The 25,493-nt window shown below is 40.2% G+C and overlaps 1 protein-coding gene across 8 annotated transcripts in view; it reads right to left on the bottom strand.

Annotated features, from left to right (window-relative positions):
• Positions 1 to 22,543, bottom strand: part of LCORL (ligand dependent nuclear receptor corepressor like) — an 82,005-nt gene extending 59,462 nt beyond the window's left edge. For all 8 annotated transcript variants that reach the window (XM_058837532.1, XM_058837533.1, XM_058837529.1 and 5 more), the window contains exon 1: positions 22,349 to 22,543. In XM_058837532.1, the coding sequence (XP_058693515.1) occupies positions 22,349 to 22,496 (148 nt within the window). In that variant the 5' untranslated portion in view covers positions 22,497 to 22,543. The remainder of the gene's footprint in view (positions 1 to 22,348) is intronic.
• Positions 22,544 to 25,493: the final 2,950 nt, after the last annotated feature.

Here is a 25,493-nt window from a genome sequence, read left to right as displayed (position 1 = left end):
TGATTGCCTCTTTGATTCCAAGCTGCCTTTCAAAACTGTTACTCAAGATATGACACTTTCTAGCTCCAAACTGAAAAGCAACACTTGGCTCTACTAACTTGCAATACCCCAATCTGTCAAACTCCTTTCTCTAATAAATTTATTATATCTTCATGTAGAAAGAATCAGCTTTATTTAATCTGACACCCTTCAAAATTCAAGATAGGTTTCTCCAACAGTCTTCATAAGTAGAAATTTGTGGCAGAGCTAGTCTCTTAACCCAGTTACACGTTTGCACAGTTTGTATTTCTGAATAAAGCTGTGAACAGGTTTTTTCCCCTCTATATTAACTCTCCCTCCCACCTTTCTCCCACCAACGGAAACTGCTTTCTTCACTCAGGGCTGGGATGGGACAAGAACTCCCACGAGGAGGGAGGATGAAGCTGTGACCTCCAGGAACAGGAAGGGGGCTCTCTTTTTCCACTGGTAGCTATTGGGGTACCAAAAAGCCATATAGGCCAGGAACAAGTTCTATCAGGTTTGGCATATAAGCCACGGAACACAGCCAAGGCCCTCAAAAGGAAGCAACAGGTGACAGTAGCTGCAGACTTCCATGGGGCTTCTGCCCAGCAGCTAGACTGGCTGTCTCAGAAGTTCAGCTGTTACCTCTGGTCCAAACTCGCAATGTTACGGAGAAACTCTTATGGCTCATCTGGCTGTTAAAAATATCATCTGCTACCCATCTACTTGGCCACCATAATACTGCCAAAATTGATCTTCAGCACACCAGGACTAACTACAGGAGCACAGGGGCAATGATGAATGACACCAGGTGTCCGTGTAATAAGTAACAGAGCCCAGGTGTTGATCCAGGGTGAAGGCTTTCCTTGGGCAAACAAACTTCCAGTGGGATCAACATCTGACTACATGGCTGCAGGCAGGACTTCAGCTCTTATGACATTAGGATCCTTTGAGAAACAGACTGCTTGAGAAAGACAGGATCTATCTGATAATGGAAATCCATCATTGCCAGTGGACTTGCCTCATAATGAGGTCTTCAAACTTCTCAGGACAGTGGAGACTAAAGCCTAGAAAGAAAGAGAATGGCAGAGAGGGCAAATGCACACAAAGACCTTACAGTCCCCCTGAACAAATTTGGTAAGCAGGAACACACCTTAAGTAGCTGTATATGATAGCATTCATCACAGGATGCAAGTACAAGGGATAATAAACCAGAGCATGTAACAATCTTACTGGTGAGACAGTTCACACAACTGCAGTGGATGGATACTGGCATTTAAGAAAAGGGGAAGTGAGAAAGTCAAGGACAGTGCTTAGATTTTAACTTAAACAAATACAGCCTTAGTGTGGAATGGGCTACAGGACAGTTAAAAATCTACAGGTCAGGATTCAACCAGGTGAACATCATAGTGAACATCTGTTAAAGACTGCCAATCAAGGGTAAGTAGATGAAGTCTTCAAAAACCAAAAATACCACCCAAAAACCAACATCATAAAAAAAAAAAAGGGGAAAAAAAAAAAAAAAGGCTGCACAATCACCAAGACATATGCTGAAAATGCAACATGCCAGTGGACAAGCAACCCAGGGGATTCTGTGGTGTCTGGAGGACAAGCCTGCCTGAGGTGGTGGACAAGCTCAATAGGGGAGGCCACCATCAAGCTGCTACTCATCATTAAGTAAGCGATAATCAGTGATGTGACAGTTAACAGTGGTCTTGGGCACAGCTGCCATGAGGAATGCAGGATCCCAAGGGAAGCGAGGAACTTGAGTAGCTGAGTAATTTTCTGTGGGCTTAGTAGTCACTGATTTACATCCCTCCCCCAAGATGGGGGGAGCACAGTGGAAATAGAAGTGGGATGCTGTACTGTCTTGTCTAAACCAGAGAAGTCTCACATGGGCCAAGGGTCTAGGCAAGGTTTTTATTGAGCTATCCTACTAGCTATTTTATAAAGTCAAAGAAATTGCAAGGTGAAGAGCAATTAAAAAAACCCAATATTTCACAAATTCCAGTAGGTTAAGTGTCTCTACAAGTTTACTCAGATTTAAAACAGGTTTATTAAGTCCAAAGGAAGTCTTTAGTTGTCTTCACAACTTTCTATTTAAAATCTTAAAGAGAAGCTACACATTCAGCTGCTCACAAAGCTTAAATCATAAAGTTTTCCATAATGTTTTATCACTTTAAACTACTTAGTGTCTGAAACATCTTAGAACCTATCTACACATTAGAGTGCCACATGTGAACAGTGCAGGCGGTAAAATTCTTTCTCATTAATAAAACAGAGTAATAATTAAATGGATATATTCCATGGAAATGTCCAACACTGCACCTTATAGACACTTAGAGGTACTCAAGTAATGTACAGGGACTCTTCCTCATGACCAGATACAGCCTTTCTTCATCCTACTCCTCACCAGCAGCTGCATGGCTGTGAATTGTAACAGCCTTCTCCATTCAGAAACTCAGAAGTAAACACAGTCTCTCTCACTGTGGAAGCAATGGATAGTCTATGCTGCACTAAGCCTAGAGAAAATCACAAGGTGAAGATTTACATGAATTTTAATGCAAAGTTGATCTAGGTTAATTTTGGACAGATATAGTAATAGAACAGTTACACAGTACAAATTGAGGTTAGACAGGTTTAGCTATACGTTGACTACTGTTTTTCCAAAAGCTTTATCTCATCTCCACAATGTTTCTGACAGGAAACAGTTCTCCTTCCCTCCTCACATCCTCTAAGTGAATAGGGACTACAACTATGTTTCCAAAAATTTTGAATGACTCAGACCATGTGTTAGAAGAATAGCCAAAACCAGAATAAATATCATGTAATAGATGGAAGCTGCCATTTAACTAGCACTTTCAAATGAACCACTTGGTAGGTCTCAGGAGTAGTACTTACTCTATAGTTGGGAAAGGGAACAGCAATATATGCACAGGTCATATTAAAAGGTTTTTGATAGGTTTGGTGCACTCAACATTACATTTATTTCTTGATTCCCCTAATCTTGTAAATGGCCATACTAACTCCTGAATTTGTATGCTTTTCAAAGGAAAGTTCATTTCATAAAAGAAGATATATTTCCCTTCCATTCTGACTTTTTGTTTCTTTACTAGTCTTTTTTCTTTTCCCCCTCCCATGTTTCTGTTTAAGAAGTAATCCAATTCTAGGGATTTAGCTATGAGGCTTTTCTTTTTTTAAAGCCTATATTTGGGACATTTTAATTAAATATAAACATTTTTAGTTAAAAAATTTTAACAAAGCACTTTTTATCTGTTCTTTTACTCAGTGCTAGAACACAATACTAAATCTGAAGAGGTGCCTCACAAAACTTGTGCAAACTATAATAACAACACCAATGACCTCAAAGTAAGCTACCTAAAAAACCCATTTCCTTATACTTGCTCTCCCCTCTTCTGATCTGCTGCAGCTTTTCCAGTTTAGCAAAGTATAAGCCTTTTATCAGTTCATCTGCTCAAAGATAAAAGTGCAAATGCTTCTAAATACACTTCTGGTTTGATATTTTTCAAAGCTATAAAGGCTGTTTTATTTGTACCTCTGGATGCATACCACAAACAGTAGATGAATGCTCCTTACAGGGATAGAAAAAATTTAAATGAAGGAGGAAGACACGTATCAAGATTGCTCACGTGATTCATAGTCACTGCTCCACTTTTCATCTGATTAAAAAAAGGTTACCCTTTAGATGAGATCCTATTGTCCTCTCTCAGTTGCTCTGTTAAGGAATTTGGAAGATTCTGTGCATGTAAATGAAGTTCTGCTTCCTCCCTTCTTTTCCAGCACATCATCAGGTAGGCACAGGGTGAGACTGGTGCACACTGCTTTGAAGGACAGAGCATGCATGTGTATTTTTACTACAATGAAATAAGACTTTTAGCTTTAAACACTATGTCCACTGGAGGCATGCTAGGAAAAAATGAGCCTTAAGGCTCTGTAAAACACAATTTTGTTAACCCACTTAAGAAAGTTAGCAGCGGTCTATGTTGAAATCTTCCTAAATTCTGTGTTCCGAAAAGTTTACCTCCACCACCCGTCACTTTGTAGCTTACTACACCAAGAATCACATCTGGGTTACGGTAGTTCAAGTTTTATTCAAGTCCAAAACACTTGTTATTTAGCTCCTTACATAATATCAGGTCTCGCCCCTACTCCTAATAGAGATCCTGTTAAGTGACAAGCATCAGCAAGGAAGATTCATGTATCTTCCTTATTTTTTGAATAGTCTCAGTAGAGAAAACAAAAGTTGAAGAAAAAAACCCGCACATTTTAAGCAGTGTGGAGCTTAGCCCATTAATGTTGCTTTTAAAAATCAAAACTAATGTGAAAGTAGGTTCAGAACTGCTGATTTCAATTCTTAAAAGGCTGCAAAATTTAATAAATGGTCTTCAAAATGTAATTAGGAAAATCCAAAGAATAAGATTACATTTAATGAGATTGAGCACTGTACTGCCAGACACAGCATTAGAATTAAACTACCTTCTTTTATTTTTTGGTGTGGTAACAGCAACTGTAAGTTTACCCAGTTATTAAACAGACTTGGTAACAATAACAAAGAGTTCAATTTCTGTTTCTACATTTGCCTCTAAACACTTTCCTAGTTGACATATGAATTCTTTTCCCATTCTGAAGTCATACAAGCTATATTTTGAGTTGGCATTTCTTTATCTACAAGGACTATTACATAATTTTTATGAGGAGTATCAGAATCTAAAATCACATTGGAAAGAAATTATGGACAAGTAAGAACTGAAAGACAGATCTGGCACACTGTTTTTTGCCCAACCAACAAGCCAACCTCCCCTATTACCTGCCCCTTTACCCCATACACACTTGAACTACTAGCTTCATGGCAAGGTATAACACACAAACATGAAGTTCCAAGCTAAAACTCACTGACATAACTGACATTGCCATGTGAACAAATTAATTTGATTTCCTCCCACTATCCTTCTAACTTTGCCCTGTTTCATGCACCTGAACAGTGATTCCTTTTGAAAACAGCATGTAATTCAAAACAGTACTATATCTAAAGAAAAAGCTTCAGTTCTCATTCTCCCCATTCTGTACATTTTCATGACTGCATTATTTAGCTTAGCCCAGTACAGGAGTATACTTGGAGGAAGTTCTGTGGGTTGCCTTACAAAGACAGCTACCTTGGATTAAAACAGTCATACCAACAGACAGAATTCAGCTTTATACATTTTGTCAAGTATTAGAACTGCCTTTGATTTTTTTTTTCAACTGTACTCCAGGCAGTTTCCCTGAAAGAAAGCCTTTCACTTTTCTTCAAATTCTCTCTCAATAATGCTTTAATATTTACTATAAATATTATTTATCATTAATACAGGTGCAAGAGTAGAAAGCAGTATTTTGTTCTGGCTTACTTAAAAAAGAAAAAGTCATCTGCCTTTCTTACAAGTTATCTCTTTCATAGGAAAGTGACTTGGAGCTCATGTTCAGTCATCTTTAAGCTTCTAATCATGTTAACTTACAGCCTTCTGAAGAACATACCTATATTTTCTAAGTGCACTTTGTTGACCATTATTTTCCACTACTGAGGGGAATTGGTTTACCTGAAAAAATGGTTATCTGGTAAAAATTTTTGTACCTTTTTTCCTCCAACTGACAGGAAAATTAAATTAATTACATCAGAAACTCAAACCCCTTAAGAGTATGTATATATTAGTCATCCACCACCAAGTTCCTCTCATATATTGGACTGCTCTCAATTATTTATAAAACATTTTATGAGCTTTCTGTAGCCCTAATTCAAAACTTTGAAAAAAGAATAAAATAATTACATCCTTATTTTTTTTTTTTATTATACCTAGTTACCTTTGTCTCACCATTAGGATACAAGCAGAAATTCCCTTACAACTTGTTAAAGAATACTCTGCAGAAAACAGTTTTTTTAATATTTTATAGGAGTGGAGTAGTGTGTTTAACAGAGAAACTTAATTTAAGCATTAACATCTGTGTCTGTTTCTTTCACCTTTCCCTTCCTTCCACACGTCAGCAGCTGTCATCTTTGCCCACCATCCCCCACTAACCATAAAGGGATTAATAATTTTAGTCTTGCTTATATATTGACATAAATCTCAAAGTCACAGGGTTTTTGTTTTTGATGGTGGCTTGTTTCAGTTTGGTTCTACTTACATATTTGTTTTAAAATCTACTACTACAACAATATGGAAAGGATTGACTATAGTATGAAACTACTGAAGCACTGAGATAAAGAAAAAAAAAAGCAAAAAAAATCCCCCCAAATACAAAAACACAGACCAGTAATCACTCAATCACATTTTTGTCATTTATACAAATGACAAGAAAGAAACCAAAAAAAGTAACTTTCTAGACAGAATACTCAAGACATAAAGCATGACAACAGAAGCAAAAATTATTTTTATTAAATTATTTATTAAGTCTTTATTCAAACATTTTATTTTTCCTGCTTGTAACATCACTACAAAATATCTATCCTTAAAATACATTATTTGACAAAGTGTTGGCCAAATTATCAGGTAAAAAGAACCCATTTTTCTTGCAGAAAAATTCTTGAGACTTAATCTAGGACAGATTTTGTGTAGGAATGGAGCAGGGAGGGGGCTTCTGTTGAATATGTTGTCTAGCTTGAATCCATTTCTTGCTTACAGCACTAGAAAAGTTCTCCTATAATAGAAAGTTCTAAACATTTAACTTAAAACACTCATTTTCTTTACCATATTGATTCAGTTCCCTGAGCAAACAGGAACCAACATACCAGAGATTCCAAAATGAAAGGGAGGAAATCCTCTATTTAGACTCCAATACAAATTCCAAACCATAGCTAAAATGATGCTTTTCCTTCTCTGCAAATCTTGACTCCAAGAACTAATGCAGCTGAGGACACTGCTGCTGCCAGCAAGACACGGTGACCAAAACTTGAAATGAGACTACAGAACCATGCCAGTTCTAACTTCTTACTTTCCATTTAGGATAAAAATCCTTGGTTTTGACTCTCAACGCTGTGCTTTATTGTGGGGATGAAGACAGTGATGAAATATAGTTTCAGTAAAATACTCTGTACACCAAAAGAACTAGCTGTAACACGAAGCAGTGACAAGCATTAAGCTGAATACAAAGAGGGAAACTGACATTGGCCATACCTCAGAGGCAGAACAAAAAGAGGAAATGTCGTGCCTCCCCCCCAATTGTTCACAATTTTAAAGAAAAGGGTGGCAGCCAACAGGGGTGGGAGGGGGAAGTGTTTGTAGGTTAAATAAAGACTGCAATTAGTATCAACTCTGAGTTCAGGTATTTATAAATCACAGCAAGAAAAATGAGGTTCAATAAAGGGAAGCAGCTCTTCTATACCAATGTGCCCTTGCAGACTTGTAAACAGAACAGCCCAACATGACACCTTTTACTGTACCTTCAGACACTGCCAAAATTAAAAGTAGATTTAATTTCTAATGTAGCAGATGGATATTCTGAGAGACGTGTGTTATTTATAATTTAAAAGGCATAAGGAAGACACTTCAGAAATGACTATGCTGCTCTGTGGATAGGGAGAGAGAAAAATGCTTCCAAGTGACAGTTACTAAAACTTCATTTCTGTTCTCTCTAAAAACTCTCTCTGAACAGTAATCTAATCCCAGATGCTGCACTGGGACATTTAAATATGGAACTGGTGTGAATATTGGTGTTCTTCAGACTGAAGCTTATGCTGCCTTTCTTTTTCCAAGACTCTACATCAGAGCTAGATAGATACCAACTGTTACTCAGATCAGTGCTGGCAATAATTTGACCAGTTCATAGCTTGTGTCCTTAGAGAAGGAAATTCAGAAGGAGGAAGACACTGTAAAAGAAGATTATATCCAGCTTGGAAAAATGCTCACGACTTCCTCATTCAGTATCAATTTAACTGTTTTACAACATGAGGAGAAAAATGCCCAAGAATAAGACATAGAAACAGCTGTCACTTTCAGAAAACCATGTCCCTAAAGCATGTGACTGTTTCTTAATTATAATTTTAAGATTTACAAGAGGACTAAAAAGTCTGGCTATTTTCCCTAACAAGTTTGGAATTGTTAGACAAATTCTTTTTGTCTACATGAAGGCCCAGTCAGATGTTCACTAAACCACAGAAAAGTCAAATCCACAGTGAGTCTGTAACAATGAATAAGTCACAACATTGTTTTACTACTCTGCAGTTTCACACATCCAATCAGCATCTGGGAAAAAGGCTAGGAGTCAACTAAAAAATAAACAGGTCTTACACGCTTCCTGGATTATCAAAATCAAAGAACATTGGGTTTTCCGCTAAGAAAAGCTGTTAGAGAAAAACAGTTGCCAGAAAACACCAGTTCACCGAGAAAAAAAAAAAAAAAAAGAAAGGAAAAAAAAAAACCATGAAAACATTCCTAGCCTGATGGGCTTTCGAGAAACTGAAGTTTAGGACTCTGTGTTACACCATGTGTCTACTGCAAGCTAATGAAGTCACAAGCCTTCAGAGCATTCCATGAAACTGATGCCTGACACAAAGTTTTACAAGGAAGAGGAATTTCAGAAGAGAATCAGTTTCAAGGGAATTTTCAGTTTCTTTTCAATTTTAATTTCTGTGTCAAACAACCTGTCTATTCCTCACAAACAGCTTTGAAATTATGAACTGGAGAAAAGTCATTCATCTCTCCCAGCCGATTTATCTTCCTCTTATTCAGAAACTATTTGATATTGAGAAACTATTTATTGGTTTCTATTATTTAGGAAGTTTGAAATTGACTAAAATCCTGCAACTAGAATGCAGGGAAATCAATTCACACTTTTCTTACCTGCTGAAGCTCCAGAAGGAACAGCTTGTATCAAGCTACCAAACTATAATGCAGTGAATGAACTATCAACTCTATAAATCTCAGTGTTGAATTCCTTAAAATATTTATTTTCAAACATATCATTAACAGAAATGCTGAAACCAGACCATTAGAAACGTTTTAGTAATCCTAGAAGTACTACAATATTAGCATGAAATGAATGGAACATACCTTTTTAAGAGTAGTTAATTTCTTAAATTTGTTTTAAGTTCACTTTTATGCATTTTATAATACTTATGCCATATATTTTCACCTTTAATTTACAGTTTATTTTTACAAATACCTATTTTTAAAAAAATTCACCAATAACCCCCCCCCCCCAGCCCCTCTAACAGCCATCATTTTTTAATCCAGGCACAAACAATTTGGCTTTGTAAATTAGACAAAATTTAGAGCCAGCAACATGTTAACAAGAAACTGACTTTTATCAATTTAAAAAACTTCACCTCAAATAAATTTTTTTTACTATGCCTACTTTCTCTAAAAAATATTTTCTGGTGCTCAAGGTTAAAATTGCAAGTGCCTCAGAGCCTCCTGTTAGATTGAAAGAATTCAGCTAAACAGTGATTTCAAACCAGTTCTTAAACATATCCAGTGAATAACAAAAAAGATGTCATTCCTCAAGGCACATAGGCATAGCTTACAGGCCATGGACAGCCAAGCTGGAATCGGCACCATTTAAGTCAACATCTGTTGAACTTGCAGAATACACTGAAATTAATAGACAAAAGTTTCCAACTGTTTAACTTTTCATTAAGAAGCCTGAATCCTTTCACTTGCCCCTGGAGATAAGAAAAGCAGAAATACAGAAAGAAAGATTTTAAACACACATTTCAGCTTCACACTGGGCATTTTCATCAGCCATAAGGCATCACATATAAGTAGAGAACAGGAAAAAGTCTCAGGGATTTGCTTTTACTATTTGACACAATTCAAAAGATTAAGCAGGCATGATTGGGGTTTAGATTTTGGGTTTTATTTTTTGGTCTGGCTTTTTTTTCTTTAAGCAATTAGCATGCATCTGTAAAAACTTTTGATAAACTTCCTCCCAGTCATTAAATGATACAAGATAAAGTCAAAAATGGTAAGCTTCAAAGTGTGGGACATGAACTCATCTGCAGTGGAACAGAATTCATATAGCACTCAAATTCAACCACATAATACATATAAGAATTTACTGGGAGAATTTTTTAACAGTTTTGTATTGAATTTCTGATTAGACTATAAAATTCACATTACTAACAACTGTCCAACCTGAGTTAGGGAGCAGGGAGAATGCCACAAAGGAAAACCAGATACATTTTTTAAGTACCTAGCGGTAAGATCCTGAATACTTGAATCATGGTGGGAACAGACGAGTTCTAACACAAGGCAGATGGGTTTATACAGTAGCTATCCTGTCTTAACAACACTCTGTTCTTTCTGTATTCCAGCACTGTCTCTTTCTTAGCAAAAGCAAGCATTCATTATTTCCATAGACAGTAATTCTCACTTTTAAATTTGTTAGTCTGCTTTAAAAACAAAGAGATACCTCTTCACTTTATACTATGCAAAAAAGGAAAAAAAGTGAATGTCCCTATTTTATTCCTTTAAAAAAACATCTCAGCACAAATTCTGCACTAAGATGAAGCCGCTGAAAAAAAAAAAATATTACAATCAGTTGTTTTGGGGTTCATTTCTTTTTCTCCATAAGAACTATATTATAAGATAAACAGAACAGGCAAAATTTTTAGCAGAGTTCATTATTCCACTCACAGTTTAGAGAGTTTCTTTGACCCAAGACAGCCATAACCCATTGCTTCCCACAAGTCTCAAGAAAAAACAAGAAACTTCAGTACTTAGAGCTGATCTATGAGTACTTTTCCATCTTAATGAAACAATTTGGAAAGACAACTGCAACCACTTAGGGAAGCCAAGTGAACTGCAAGGTCAAGAAATACATGAATAGGATTTCTTAAATGACAAGTGTGATTACAGTCTGCATTTCCAGCAGGAGGGAAACTTCAGCAAGAATCAGATCAATCTCAGTACCAGCATTGTGGAAAACTTAGTATAAAATTCCCTATCTGGTACCAAATTTCTTAAATCAGTCTCACAGGTCAAGATCACTCATATCTCTCACACAAAGAGAAAAAAAACATTTATTACTTATCAGAAAGGCTGAGAATGAAAGAGGAGAAAATGCTTGATTGCCACTTGAGATGCTGAGCACATGAAGCTGTGAAGTATCCAGTTTGCAACTACCCTGAATGCTACTTAATCAGGTCAGTTAAGGGCAGGTGGAAAAGTGCAGCACCACACAGAGCAAAGGAGAGTTAACAGCTCTTCAAATACACCATCCAAATTACTACCAAGTAACTACTCTCACAGACAACAGTAGAAGAGGCTGTTCTGGCTCTTCCTAGTATATGATGCTGGTGGCTGAATGAGGCAAAGTGAATGATTCCATTCCTCAATCCGAAAAGATGTCAGGATCTCCTCAGGCAATATGAAAGAGCAGGAAATTAGTTCAAGTTACATCAAGTAGCAGCTGTCAACTACTGTATGAGACAACCTGGAGTAAAGGAGTAAAGGCCTTATAAAGCCAGGTGTGGGTCAGCAAAACCCCTTCCTGAACCACCGGACAAGTATTAATTAAGAGACATATTAAGCAAATAATATCACGGACTTCAATAACCTGAATTTATCATGCAAGTTTTTTCAGGTCACACTACAGTGTGTTTCTCTCACAGCCTTTTTTCCTGCAGTGTAACTGCAGAAACCATTGACTACTTAAATACAAAATACATGAAATTTTCAGTTCACTCTTTGAAGATTTGTGGGACAAGGAGTGCTTGCCAGAGATTATGACAATAATTTAGACAAGACTGATTTATAGACAAACACTTGCTCAAAAACTCTGCTATTTTAAGATTTACTAAACAGTTTATCTCTAATATGAATTCTCCAATGAAACTATGATGTTTGCAGAGAAGCTCTAGCGTTAAGAAAAAGCTCTGTTTTGAGCAACTGACACAGTGAGGTTCTAAGGACCCAGGGTTCATCTACGGTTGCTTCTGATGGCTGTGCACAAAGTTGATCTATGGTCAGTGCTGAAGTGCAGTTTTTCACATCAGCACTAAGTGCAGAGTCTCTGGACACTTCCAATGTTTCCAGATAAGAACTGACACCACAGGTTCCAAATGGACCATTTCTTATTAAATCCTATTTTACTAAGGTAGAACCCATTTGTTCAGGAGTCTATTTACTTTGACAAGGATGCAGATGGGAACAAAAGGTATTTTCCAATATATCCTAACCAGTCTGATGGTCCTGTTGAAGAAATTCTTTCTGAGAAGGTATAACATTTGGCATTTCAAAAGTAAGGCCAATATGAGTTTAAGATAAGGTTTGCTGTTGCTGTTTAAAAAGCAGTAAGGGATTAACCAAACTTCAGTAAGGCACCTAAGAAAAACAAGAAAGGCAAAAAATCAAGAGCCACCTCACATTTCTGAGGTCCTTAGCTGTGAGGGCTTGGTAGCATGGAAAAGGAGTGTTTTTGGAATCCACTACAGCAGACTGGTATTAAATGCTTATGGCATATACATCAGTTAGAGTTAGGACAGATGTGTTGTCATGGTTTAGCCAGTTTAAACACCAATTGACATCTCAAGACAAAACTTCATCAAGCCTGCAGGGAACTGTGCATGTAAAACAGGCATAGAACTGACAAAAAATGAGGAAGGCAAGAATAAGTACTGTTGAAGGAGATGGTCTAGTTTCAAGAACACAATTTCCTTAAGAGTAAGTTTTACCTTGCTAAATGCATTTAACAAACAATTAAAAGAAGCATTAAAGTACACCGGAAGTTGTCACTCATTGCATCAGCAGAGAGCATGATGTAGGCCTTAAAGATAAACAAATGACATTCCATTTCACATCTAATTAAATGATGTGCAGGAACATACTTGTAATGAAATAATCAGAGATGCACAGTTGAAATTACTTTGACCAAAGGATCTCACTTCCTGATAGATCACAGGACAACTATAATTGAACAAGATTTAGGCATCAACAGAAAGGTGTGGCGGGGCTTCGATCAGGAGAGCCTCAAACTCTCTAAATATCACAGGAAGATCTTCGACCTCAAAAGCCACAACACAGTGAAACACTCAACAGGTGGCAAAATTCCCAAGTAAATAGAGATCATAGAACAGCTTTGCTCGGACTTTAAAGCTCCTCTAGTTCCAGCCCCCTGCTATGGGTAGGGATACTTTTCAAAATGGCAGAAGTGAGTTTATAAACCTTGTTTCCCCAACAGCCACTGTAGTATACCACTTTTGAGTTTTTAGTCAAATAATACTCATGAAAATTGAAGGATGAAGAGAAGGACAGAGATGGTCCAGGAAGAATTAAAAAAAAAATTAAGGAGCACATACCAGAATCACAGGTAACTCCACAATCACTGTATTATTTAGCTGATAGCAAAGCAAACTTTTGAGACAGTTCAAAGCCCATACACAGAACAATGTAAGCCAGCGGTAAAACTCAAACAGATTCTATTTTTCTTCCCCCTCATCAGTGGCTAACACCAGAATGACCTACATCTGAACTAAGGTCACAAAACAGTAGCTCATTTGATAATCCTCCCCCATTTTCAGATTACGGGGCTTAATAGCTACACTTAAGTGAAGTCAGATCTTTGCATTTAGCTGGGCCTTGCTGTGGCACGCTCTGTTCTGTGAGCCAAACTGCCAGCTGCAATCACAAGCAGCGCTCCTTTAAAGGAGTCTTCTATAATCTACGTTATATATGGCAGCAATACTAATTAATTGTTAATCAAAAGATGTCCAGCAGTTTTACACCAGTAGCATTTTAACCTGGCATTACTAAATGGTGTACTGCTTCTAGAATAGAAAATAAAACTTTTAAATAAGACATACAAAGCTTTTTGACAATAGTGATGAAAAGGAGGAGCATAGTCAACCCTAGATTAATTACACTGCTCTTTGACTTATTAGTGGATCATCAGACTAGAAATGCACTAAAGCTAGTTTACAAAGCTAAATATTCCATAAAATTCCATGAAAGTGGAATTGTGACAGTGAGAGCTATTATTCACATGTAAGACCAACTAGCCTTTAATTAAGATGATTTGAAGAAGCTGGAAACTGTGGAAGGAGGAAGATAAAGACTAAAAATCTGAAAAATTAGCATTTTTGAAATAAACTAGCAATATTTTACAATAGAACACACCGAAAACTAGTAATTTTTCCCATGGAACAGCACTCTGAGTGATCAATAACATGAGTAATCAATCCCCAGATGCCTCAAAAGCTAGGATGTCTCATAATTGGATATCAGAACTCTACTAGGTTATAGAGAAATTGAAAGCACGGAACATAGTTAAAGAGGTCACAAATTCAGTAAGCTTTCATTTGCCAACAAACTTAAAAAAAATAATTTAAAAATAGGAAAAAAAAAATCACTTCTAGAGGCATTAACCCAACTTACCCTCCTGCAACACTACACATGCTGCTATGGAGATACAAGCCTGGATGCATGTTGAGAACCAAATACAAGAGCAGTAACTGATGCTGGAAGAATTTTGCCAAGAATGGGACATTTATCTAAAAAGGGGTTAATCCAACTTCTCAAGATACTACACAGGAACCTGGACTGTGCCAGAAGTAGAAACAAAAAAAAAAACAACCCTGGCATGTGGCTCTTTGATCTGCAAAGTGACATGCTGCTGACCACGCCCCATTAAAAGGAATTCAGCCTCCTCAGCTCAGTGCATTTCCGCAGATTCAGACTTCTCTGCTCTTTGCAATACATCTTCTGTGTCCTTACACACTCAAACAGATGAGCCATTACCATCCATCTTCCCTCCTCTCCCCTCACTTCTTCCTGGCTTCTTTTATGCCTTTACTGAATGGAAGGAAAAAGTGGTAGATTAGCAGTGGAGAAAGAAGAAATATATCACGTAACAACTTTATACCCCCAAACAGGGTTGTGTTTTTGGTTTTGTTTGGTTTTGTGTGCTGTGTTTTTTTCCTAATGTACAGTAGCCAAATTTAGAACGTCATCTTACTTTTCAGAAGTTTGATACTATACATGTGAACCACACCAATTCAGTTCAGTTCCAACCTCTATTAATGTTCCAACTTATCAAAGCTCCCACCAAGCACATTGAAAAGAGCAAAGTTCAAGAATAACATAAAAGACAGTAGTTCTAACTGGGATGAAGAATTTTAAGTTAGTGAAGTCTATAAAGCTCTGCCTGACCTCTACACTTTACATAAACACACAGAACTCTAAAGGTTAGAACAACAACTTTGTTTGAAGCCCTGATACTTGAGTCATATTCAAGAAAAAGGGATTCATTGTAACCATCTACTCAAAACACCCATATAATGTAGCTGAAAAATAAAAAAGGCAAGGATGGAAAAGGGAACGAGGTACTAATTTTTCCCATTTTAGCTGTGGGCACTACAAGCCGTAGATATTTGACAGTAGCTGGAATACAGCTCTTCAACAGCATACACTGATCTGATAACACATACCTCTTATTATTTCCCTCACATAGCAAGGCAGCTCAGGAGACTCAACTGACAGAAAACCGACCCAGAGCAACAACAGCAAAAAAATTTACAGTAGGCCCCCCAGACTAACTTAAAACTGAAGGGCAGTTCACTGTTACACCAATCAAGTTCTACTACAAAGGGAGAACAAGTGGAAAGATCTTACTGTTAGTCATACTGTATTCTCTCTCATCAAGAGTCTTGTTGGTTAGGACACTCTCCAGTCAACTTACACACTTCAAACACACAAAAATATTGCTAAAATAAGCAGTTGCTAAATATCAGAAGCCTTGTTCTCCCCAGTAAAGCTACTTACACTTGACTCAGGGGAAAAAACAGGTACATTGTAAACCTGCATGGAAAACCAATCCAAGTTAAACTAGATCTGACCTTTTCTTCTACCTCCTGCCACATTTCCCCTCTTGTTTTCTAGGTTAGTGTTAAACTAGATTAGTTTTACAGTCTAGTTTGTTGAACTAAATGAATCCTCATGCCAATCAACATAAATCTTTAAGGTACATACAGTGAGTTCAGAAAGAAACTCAACAGTATTATGTTATGCATCAGCAAAAAAAAATCCCTTGAAAGTTACCAACCTCAAGCATTGGAGTACAAAGTTGCTAAATCAAAGGAAGAACTGAGAGGGAGTTGCAGTGACTTTATTTGCACTCCATGGTTTTGGTTTACACAAGTTCCAGCTTAGGAAATTCTCAGTGCCTATAATGTAGGAAGACTATCAGAGTTTAAATTTCGCAGCTCTCTATCAGCACATAAAAAGTAAATAGCTACCATATAAGAACATACAATAAGAAAGTTCAAGCTATGCCTAGAAACACTGACAAAGATTACAGTAGTTCCTGGAACACTTAAAAATTGAACTGCTTCCACATGCCAGTATCTAGACATAGGGAGCACCAAAAACAATCACAGGTTTTATCAGCACTACTGAAGATATGTGTATCTGCTTGCATGCCCAGCAACACATTTCTGTTCCATGTGCAAAGAATTCAAACCAGGCACTGCATGCATGCCACACAATCCATGGATTAGTCTATGTAGTACAGTTAGTCTATGTACAGTTTCACCTTTCATAAAAATTATGCTCCACAGATCATTACAATTGCAGGTTCTCAAGGGATCAGTGAATTAGTACTGCATCTACAGCTAAATGCACAGAACTTCCTCCCTCTGCCTTTTCAACTAAATCTCTCTAACTTTTCTTGTGCTGTTTTCACCTCACAGAAATTTCTCTCAAGAGTCAATCATAAGATAGCCATTCAAAAACACATGACAGCAGTGGGCAATTACTTCTTTCTGAGAGAAAACTGATGAGTTTAAATGCATTGTGAGAGGATACAGAAAAGAAGCCGATTTAACACTACATATTTCAAACAAAGGTAGTACAACACAAAACAAACCCCATGTGTTTTCTCTTACTTCAGCCTAAAGACAGTTAATGCAATACATACAATGCAGCAACTTCCAATGACCTATATACACACACTGACCATTTTTTTCTCTTTTGTTAGCCTGTTTTGTTCAGGGAAAATTGGGATGGTATGTTTGGTACTGTGTTCCATTCCTGTCAACTAAACCAATCCAGTGGTTTCTTTCTGCTATTACCCATGCTGCTTCTGTTGCAAAGGCCCATTCCTATCCTTGTGCTAGCAGCGGGAACCACCAGATTTTTATTTTATTTTTGCAAACCATCAACTCCGTCATTTGACCAGATACTGAGTCAAAGTGGGTCAGATGCCATCAGGGTCCAATGAGCGCTGATGCAAGCATCCAAGAGGTATGAACATGTAGTCAGAATTGCAATTACTCCATTCTAGTAACAGTTCAAGGGACTTGACAATGCAAAATGGCCCTTTATTGCATTTGTCAACTGTGGTTCACAGTAAGTGATCAATGCTAATGCCCACTTGCACACCTGACTTTGTAATACTAGTTTGAGCTATTCCCTTACATGCTCCCATCTTCCCGCATTGCATCAAAAACTGCCTGTGAACTTGTGCTGTGGCTGAGATCAGGATTTAATTCCTGTTCTTCCTCCAACATTTGCAGTAACTGAGATTACCTCCTTGATCTGCTTCACGCTGGAGTCACACCAAGGGTTTCACATCACAGGTCAAAGCACAGCAGATCCTCAGGAACACCTTACACCTAAAGTATTACTGTCCATCATATTGGATGATGGCACTATGGCTATAGCAGGCTTGTTGGTTGTTTAAAGATGCTGGAGTGCCAAGGAAGCAAAAGAGTTCAAAGCAGGTATCATACTGAAGTCACTATTGCATGCAGTCTGTTTGTGGCCTGACAGGTGACAGAGCACTAAGCCACCATAACAATCATCAGTAGAAACACAAGAACATTACGGATGTGTAGTAAAATAACTGGTTCTCCCACTACTACCATGGCAACCATAGAAAAGCACCTAAAACCATGGTGGTATTACAAAAAAAAGTGACACTAACCTGCTGCAAAGTACTTACTACATGGAAAGTGAGAACACTGCTGCATATTGTGGAATAAAGATATGAGGTATTTAATGCAGGACTGTTGCAAGTGTGGGGATACCACCAAATGGAGCAGCTATAAGTCTTCTGTCTGGCAGGGAGGGGGGGATTTCTCTTCTTGGAAAGTGCTCTTGAGACAGTTTGTTCAAAACTAGCAATCTGGAACAGAAGTTCAAATACTAAAAAAAAAAAAATTAAAAAAATTTAAAAAATTTCAAAGTCTAGATCTATCAAAACAGAATTACATACACTAATGTATCCTAGTTTTGAAAGAAAAAAGTCTGAAAAAAATTAACAAGAGTAAAGGAGTATTTGTATGCTAGATTTCACAAGCATACAAAAATGGATTTTCACTTTGATCAAATTTCAGTTTTCATAAGAAATACCAAGGCTATTTCCTGTCAAATGTGTGCCCTTGAGCTACAGCAGAGGAACAGTAAAACTTATGCCCTTCCCCCAAATAGCAATGTATTTTTAGAAAAAGTAGCAATAATATTTTAATCTTTCACTGAAAATTAAAGTTTTACTTAGACACTGTTATATTTTCACAACACACTGCAGGGTCCTAGCAAGATTCCAACATCCATGGTTGGAACTACCCAGCACTTTCCATTAAAAAGCCCCATATTACTGCTCCAACTGCTCCACAGGCTACTGTGATAACACAGCAAAAAGCCTGACCCTGTGTTTGAAGCTTTCTTGCATCCCAGCCATGGGTCTCTCCTCTGTGCCTATTCATGAAAGTAACAGGAAGGAACTCAGAGTACTTGCCAACACTCTACCTATGAAGTTCAAATGAAATTGGGGAATGGGATCAATTACTGCTTGAGAAAACCTAAATAAATACTGTTTTTTAAGGCTGATCACAAAGCTAGACTTACAGCTCCATACTGCCGAAGCCTCTCAATCCAACGGAATAGAATTAATCAATTCACATTACGAAGTTCTAATAAAGAGCACCAGAGAGCACTTTTTAATCCTTCTGATATTCACATCTATAAAATATCTTGCAATTTAAACTACCACAGTACTCAGTTACTAGCCAACTCAGGTACTTCAATTCTGAGCTTTCTGGCACTTTTCTATAAACACACAATTTAGAATTAGGGTATTTTGTGTTAGTTATGCCACAAAGACTGTACCTAGGACAAAACATACCAGTGAGCACTGCTGGTAAGTAGAAGCAGTACTTGTTAGCATGTACTATACAGCTGTAAGGAGACCAACAGAACTGAGATCTCCAGGTGTTTTTTAAGAGCATCAAGTTTTGAACTCTGATCGAGTCACGCAAGAGTTAGGAACTCCCAATAAGCACAAGTCTAAGCATCTTAAGAATGTCAGTGCTCAACATAACACACACAAAGATTTCCAGCTGAACAGATATTTTGTACTGAATACCTATTTCAAATTTCTGTTAATATACTTCATTCATTTACAATGTGGAGTCTTTTGTACCTTCAAGTATGTTTAGATACCAAATAAACAAATTTTCAGCAATGTCAGTGAAATTTTATCACTGCTTTTCTTTATGAATCCTTCAAGTGTTCAAACATTTTGATATGAGACTTTAAATTATATTCTGAAGAGCACAAATTAATTTATTAGGCTGGCAAACCCCATGCTTTTATAAATGTAAATGGCTTTAGAGTTAAGTCTGCAACCAGGCTTTTACCAAGGAACAATTCAGCAACTGAGCCCTTCAAGCGGAAGTCCCTAACCATCACTAGCCCTCCACTGAATATTTTTTCAGTCTCACTGTTGTAAATATAAACAGTGTTCACTGTGAGCCTCAACCACTGTCTTGGAGGTGTTATCTCTGGATCAGTTTACCACTTCCATAAAGAAAGAATGATGAGGAATCCTTGACAGGTAAATGATTTCAAAGTGTTCAATTAATTATACTACAGAAATGCCAATATCAAATTTAGTATCAATACGGTAGATGACACAGGACATCAAAATAAAGTTGTTCATCTGAAAAGTTCAAGAATTGGGGGACTACTGCATTACCATATTGTTCTTCTCACTTTGCTACAAACATACTGCTTTTGAGAAGAGTGCCAAATCCATCATACTCACCACTCCTTCCTCCACCATGTTGCCATTTCAGCCATCACCCCAGGCATTGTTCAGACCTTCCAGTTAACACTAACTTTGTTACATTCTTCAAATCCTTAGGAATACTTAGTGAGAACAACAAACCATTTTTACTATAGAAGTTATTTTTAGCTATTGTTAGAGCCTATTTTACAGAATTTAATGCAACAGAATTTCAAAGGAGTAAAGGGAACCCCACCCCCCCGACAAAAAACCCCCAGCCCAAACCTGTTAAGCGTACTCTACCTCCATTATCCTGACTACTCACTTTCTTGCCACTTGTTTACACTCTCTCTCTGATAAGGGCTGCTCAACAGGCCTGCCAGGTAACAGTTCTTAACCGAGATAGCTCTTGACTAACTATTAAACCATAACCTATGTCCTTTCTCCTTAGCAGTTGCTAGTAATTTCAGGGCTCCTTTCTATTAACTGAATTTTAAATCACGAATATACAAAGAAATAATACTCTTAGCTTTTATTCCAAAAAAGACAAAGCTGAATGCAAAGCACCACCGTAGCGCAATCAGTATAAAATGTAAGTAATTACACGATAGTTTTGCACTTTGAAATTCTCAGTTGAAGGCCAACCCAAAAAGCAACTCTGAAGAAGTTCCCTAAACCCAGGGGATCTGCCCAGCAGAGGACTCAACCTATTGTATTTCTTTACACGTCTTCTCAGTGTGGGTTGTGCTGCGCAACTGTTTCTCAAACACATCTGACAGTATACAATTACCACACGATGGTTCCTTCAGTCATCCATTGATTATCAGACTTCTGGGATTTTAGCTTAAACTTTTTAGTGAAATGCCATTAAATAACAGGCAACCACAGGAACTGCCACTTGTGAGAGACAGCCTTCCTCAGATTTAACGCCTTATTTAACAACATCTATGCCAATAATCTGGCTCTCCTATATATTCTAATTAAAATGTGTTCTTTCTGTTGGAAGCATTATATAGCGTAGTAGTGCATAGAAAACACTGTTTTCTAAACAATACTATAACTTGGAGGACTAAAAAGACACTTCAAGCATACAGGGGCATGTTAACATACATACAGGTGTTATAACAGGTGTTTACAAGTGCTATTGTGGCAACACAGCAAGATCAAGAAGCTTGTGCTTATGCAGCAGTTATCACGTTACTGAAAAACGTAAAAAATCCACGAACTCGGACAGTGCTAATTGCCTATAAACACAGGTATACCAGCTTGTTAGCTATTCACTTCTTTGATCTTGTCTCAAGTGCCCGCAGAAACACTGAATGAAGCGCTGCTCACCCTCCCAGCCACACTAGATGCGTTTCCCCGCTCAGCCATCGGGGAGGATCGGCTCTGACTCTAACACTCGAAGATCAAGGATTCTATTTCCCCAAGAAGGAAAATGTCTGTTGAAACAATACAGATAAGCAGTTCCTGGCCTCAGCGTTCACACCCCCCCCCTCCCCAAAACAAACAAACAAACATCCCCACCGAAGCGCCCGCCGCCCGAGGCGGCACAAGTGGCAAATGCCAGGGACAGGGGCCGGGAGGGGAGGCTGCATTTGCCCGGGCGGAGCGCAGCGGGAGCAGCCCCGGTCCCGGGGCTCCTCCAGGCGGGAACGCCGCCGGTGCCCGCGCGCCCCCGCCAGCCGGACACGCGCGGGGGAGGCACGTGACCCGGGAAACCTCCCGGCACGAGAGCCACCGGGGCAGCCCCGCGGGCGGGGGGGGGGGGCGGGGGGGGAGAGCTGCCGTCGCCATGACAACTTCCAGGGGGAGGGAAAACTTCAAATCCCAACCGTCAGTGCAGGAGCGGCTCCCTCTTAAAGGCGCACGCACACACAGACACACACACACACAGAGGCGGGCTCCCTTCCCCCCTCCGCCCCCCAGGCACTGGCGATGGAGGAGGAGAGGAGGGGGGCAGCCACCGGCGCTCACCGCGCGAACGACGAGGAGCCGAGACAAAAGGACCCGAGCCGAGAAAGGCTCTCAGTCAGCGGTGACGGGAGGGACCCAGCGGCCCCAGGCGAAGCCCTAACATCCACCCTCTGCTGCCCGGAGGCTGCTTAGGACCTTCGCTCTCCCCTATAGACCCCGTCTCCGCTCCCGCCCTCCAAGAAAGCTGCCGGAGCCGCTCCTACATCCCCGCTCCCCCCCCCCCCCCCCACCCCCCCCTCCGCCCACCCGACAGACCTGGGCTCGGAGAGCCTCGCCCGCCCCGCTGCCCGTTCCCCTCTCAGACCCCGCTCGCCGCCTCGTCCCCCGCCCCTTGGTCCCCCCCGCTGCAGCCGGGACACGCCACCGCCCCCTCTCTTACCCACACAGTGCATGAGCCGGTGCCGCCAGGAGTCGAGTTCTCGGCGGACTCCCCTGCGCTCCGCCGTGCAGCGGGGGCTCCGGCACTGGGAGGCGGCGGCAGGAGGAGCGGGAGCCGCGGCGGCCATTCCTTCTGTTCCCTTTTCCATCTGCCTCTGACCTCACGCCCGCTCATTTACATACGAGCGCGCGCTCCCCCGGCTCCTCTCCCTCCCCCCCACCCCCCTTTGCCTCGTCGAGCGCGCGCCCGAGGCCCCTCTTCCCCCCCCCCTCAGCATCCGGCGCGGGGAGCGCGCGCGCCGCCTGGCGGAGTGACTGACGCGCTTCCCCGCTCCCCGCGGTCCTCCGCCCCGCCGCCCGCCCTGCCCGGCTCCCGGTTCTCCTCCACAGACCGCGGGCCGAGCCGACAACCGGGCCGAGAACCCACAACCCTTCCCTGCCCACCACTGCCCCGCTGCCCATCTATTTCTCCCTGCCTACAGCTCCCGCAGGGCAGCGCGCCACCTGCTCGGGCCCGGCCAGGGAAGGCGGCAGCAAGGCACGCCGGGAGCTGTAGTTCGTTAGGGAGGGGAGCGGTACCGCCCCCGAGGTTCTCCCTGGGTGAGCCGGTCTGCCAGCGCCCCAGACCTCTCAGTGCCGGGCTTAGAACACGTCAAAAACCCGTGCGGATCTCGTCTGCATCGCATGGTTTGTCCTGGGCGCTGCTTGGAGCGGGGCTCCTGGCTCAGGTGCCCCGCCGCCTCTTCCAGCCCCCCTCGCCCACGTCTGCCCCGGGGCTGCCGCCAGCTCGGTCCCCTTCCGCCCCTGCCACCACCGCACGGACGCGGCTGTCACATAGAGCTGTGCTTTCCGAGACAGCTCGCCAGATTCATTCCGTAGGGAGATCTTCAAAGTTTTCTGAACTGCTGCCCAGTTAACCAGTCTGTTTTCAACGGCTTTGCTTTCAGTCCAGTTTTTATGGGGGTGTTGGTCATACAGAGCCGGACAGGGAGGTTTGCTAGAGACTGGCGTCACACAGCGTTATCTTCCGCCACCCCTTTGGAAAAGACTGGAGTGAAAGCAAGGAGCCAAATCAATTCAGTGTCTGGGAGCACGCCTGAGAAGGCTTACTATCAACCTATAAATTGAAGTCAGATTAAGGTAGCTGCAAGAAAGTTAACACACAAACGTCAGATTGGATTACTTGGAGCATTTGACAACCACTTGGACGGGCAGTTGTGCTGCTCTGCACAGTCACCCTCGTGTTGTGCCTCCAGCACAAGACATATCCCTCCGCACCAGTCTAATGTGACAATCGCTACCCATGTCTTGCAAGAGAGCAATTAGCAGTATTTAATTCCCTAGACAGAAGAATCAAGATCTGCAGTTTTCTCAGATCCTGGTGTGTCTTTGAGTGCCTCCTCCTCCCCCATGCTCTCCTTCTTGTACCAGTCTTTGTAAGCAGTGTCACTTCAGCAAGAAATTATATTTTCTGTGCTTAATTGGAGGTTGCAATAGAAAACAGGATTTAATAAGGCCATAGAAAATACAAGGTGCCAGTGCGTCCCCCTACTCCCCTTTATGGGCTGAAGGTGCAAAGCTGGAAAGAGCCAAATCACTATATGAAATTTTCTTGTTCTAGAGTAGCAGCAGCAATACTGTGTCTGCAGAAGAGCTTCAAGTTTGAACAACAAAGGGGAAGTTCTTCCCCACTCATTAATCCCTCTACATATCTGTGTAGACTGTCAGAAGCAAGGCTGTGTAGGAGTGGAGCCCTTACCACCTTTTAGTGCAGCCTTTCAGGAGAATGGCAAGACTGGAAGTGCAGATGTGAAGGCAACCTGTTGCTTCCTGTAACTTTTCATCTTGACAGCCAGCAATAAATAAGCAGCAACTTACCAGTCTCCTTCTTCACCTCAGATCTGTTGCAAGTACCTTGGGTCTCATACTGGCCTTCCAAACAGCAAGAAAAATTTTCGCTCTTACCTCAAAGAAATGGCAAAACCCAAGGCAACTCAGAGAAGACAAAACCCACATAAACTAAAATGTAATCTTAGTTGGATAATGCATCAGTTTCAAACTAATCCTTCCTGTATTTTTTTTTTTTTTCCTGTAAGACTGATTAAAACCAAATCTGTCATGAATTGGCTTCTACTGCAAATGTTACCTGATGGATATTTCCATCTGAACATCATAAAGATGTTCTTTTTTTGTGGGTGAAGGACACATTCAGGGATTGCTTGTAGAGGTCCCTGAAGTTCAGTTTTGCTTCCATTGGAACAAATGAAACTTTGGGAACAGATGGCAGATCACATAATATTTTTGTAAAGAAATTTCATAAAATAAATCTTGTCACTTCAGTAAAACAGCTAATTGAGCTTAATGAATTCAACACAGAAGAATTTTAAATGAATGGTGTTTAACTGAATCCCTGAGCTTATGTGACGTGAATCAGTCTCATAGGGACACAAATGTGCCATGTCTGAAGAGTTTTATTTTGAGGTTTCTATGATTAAATAAAGAATAAGGAAGGAGCTACACCCCCCCTCTTGTTTTGTGAAATTAACATAGTTTTTTTGCAGTTTCAAGGTTTCTGCTGTTTGAGACACTTCTCCAGGCATGAATGGAGAGTAACAAAACTAAAAACCTTGGTGGGCAGATTTCAAAGAGAAGGAGGTGAAAAGGAGAAAGAAAGTACTTCCAACTGAATTTTTATAATTGCCTAGGTTTTGAACTCTTAGTTCTTCTGAAAATACAGCTTAGAAATCAGATATGCTGTACAGACTAATTTTGTACCACTCCCTCCCCTGGAGATGTTTTATTTTACCAAACAAAACTGAACCAGGTATGCCAAGGATCCTGCTTCATCAAACTTTCAGGGATGCTATTTTTACATTAATGGTATTGGTTTTTCTTCCCTATGCAAATGACTTTCCAACTAAGAGATTACTTCTTATGTGGATTTGCACTTGATTTTATAGAAACATTTCCAGTTTTCTGAACAAGTGTTGGATCAAAACTCCAAGGCTGATTGAGGGCAGAAGCTGAAGCAGTGAGGGGTAGTTTCAATTTGGCTAATTTTAGCTGCCTGTCCTAGCTAATTTTTATGGGATCAGAATGCCAGTTACTTAGAAATATAACTCCAAATGGCTCCGGAGACAAAGTCC

The sequence above is a fragment of the Poecile atricapillus genome, chromosome 4 (assembly GCF_030490865.1).
Source record: "Poecile atricapillus isolate bPoeAtr1 chromosome 4, bPoeAtr1.hap1, whole genome shotgun sequence".
In the NCBI taxonomy this organism is placed as follows: Eukaryota; Metazoa; Chordata; class Aves; order Passeriformes; family Paridae; genus Poecile; species Poecile atricapillus.
The sequence above is the reverse complement of the archived record's forward strand: the minus strand, read 5'-3'. Positions and strand labels throughout refer to the sequence as shown.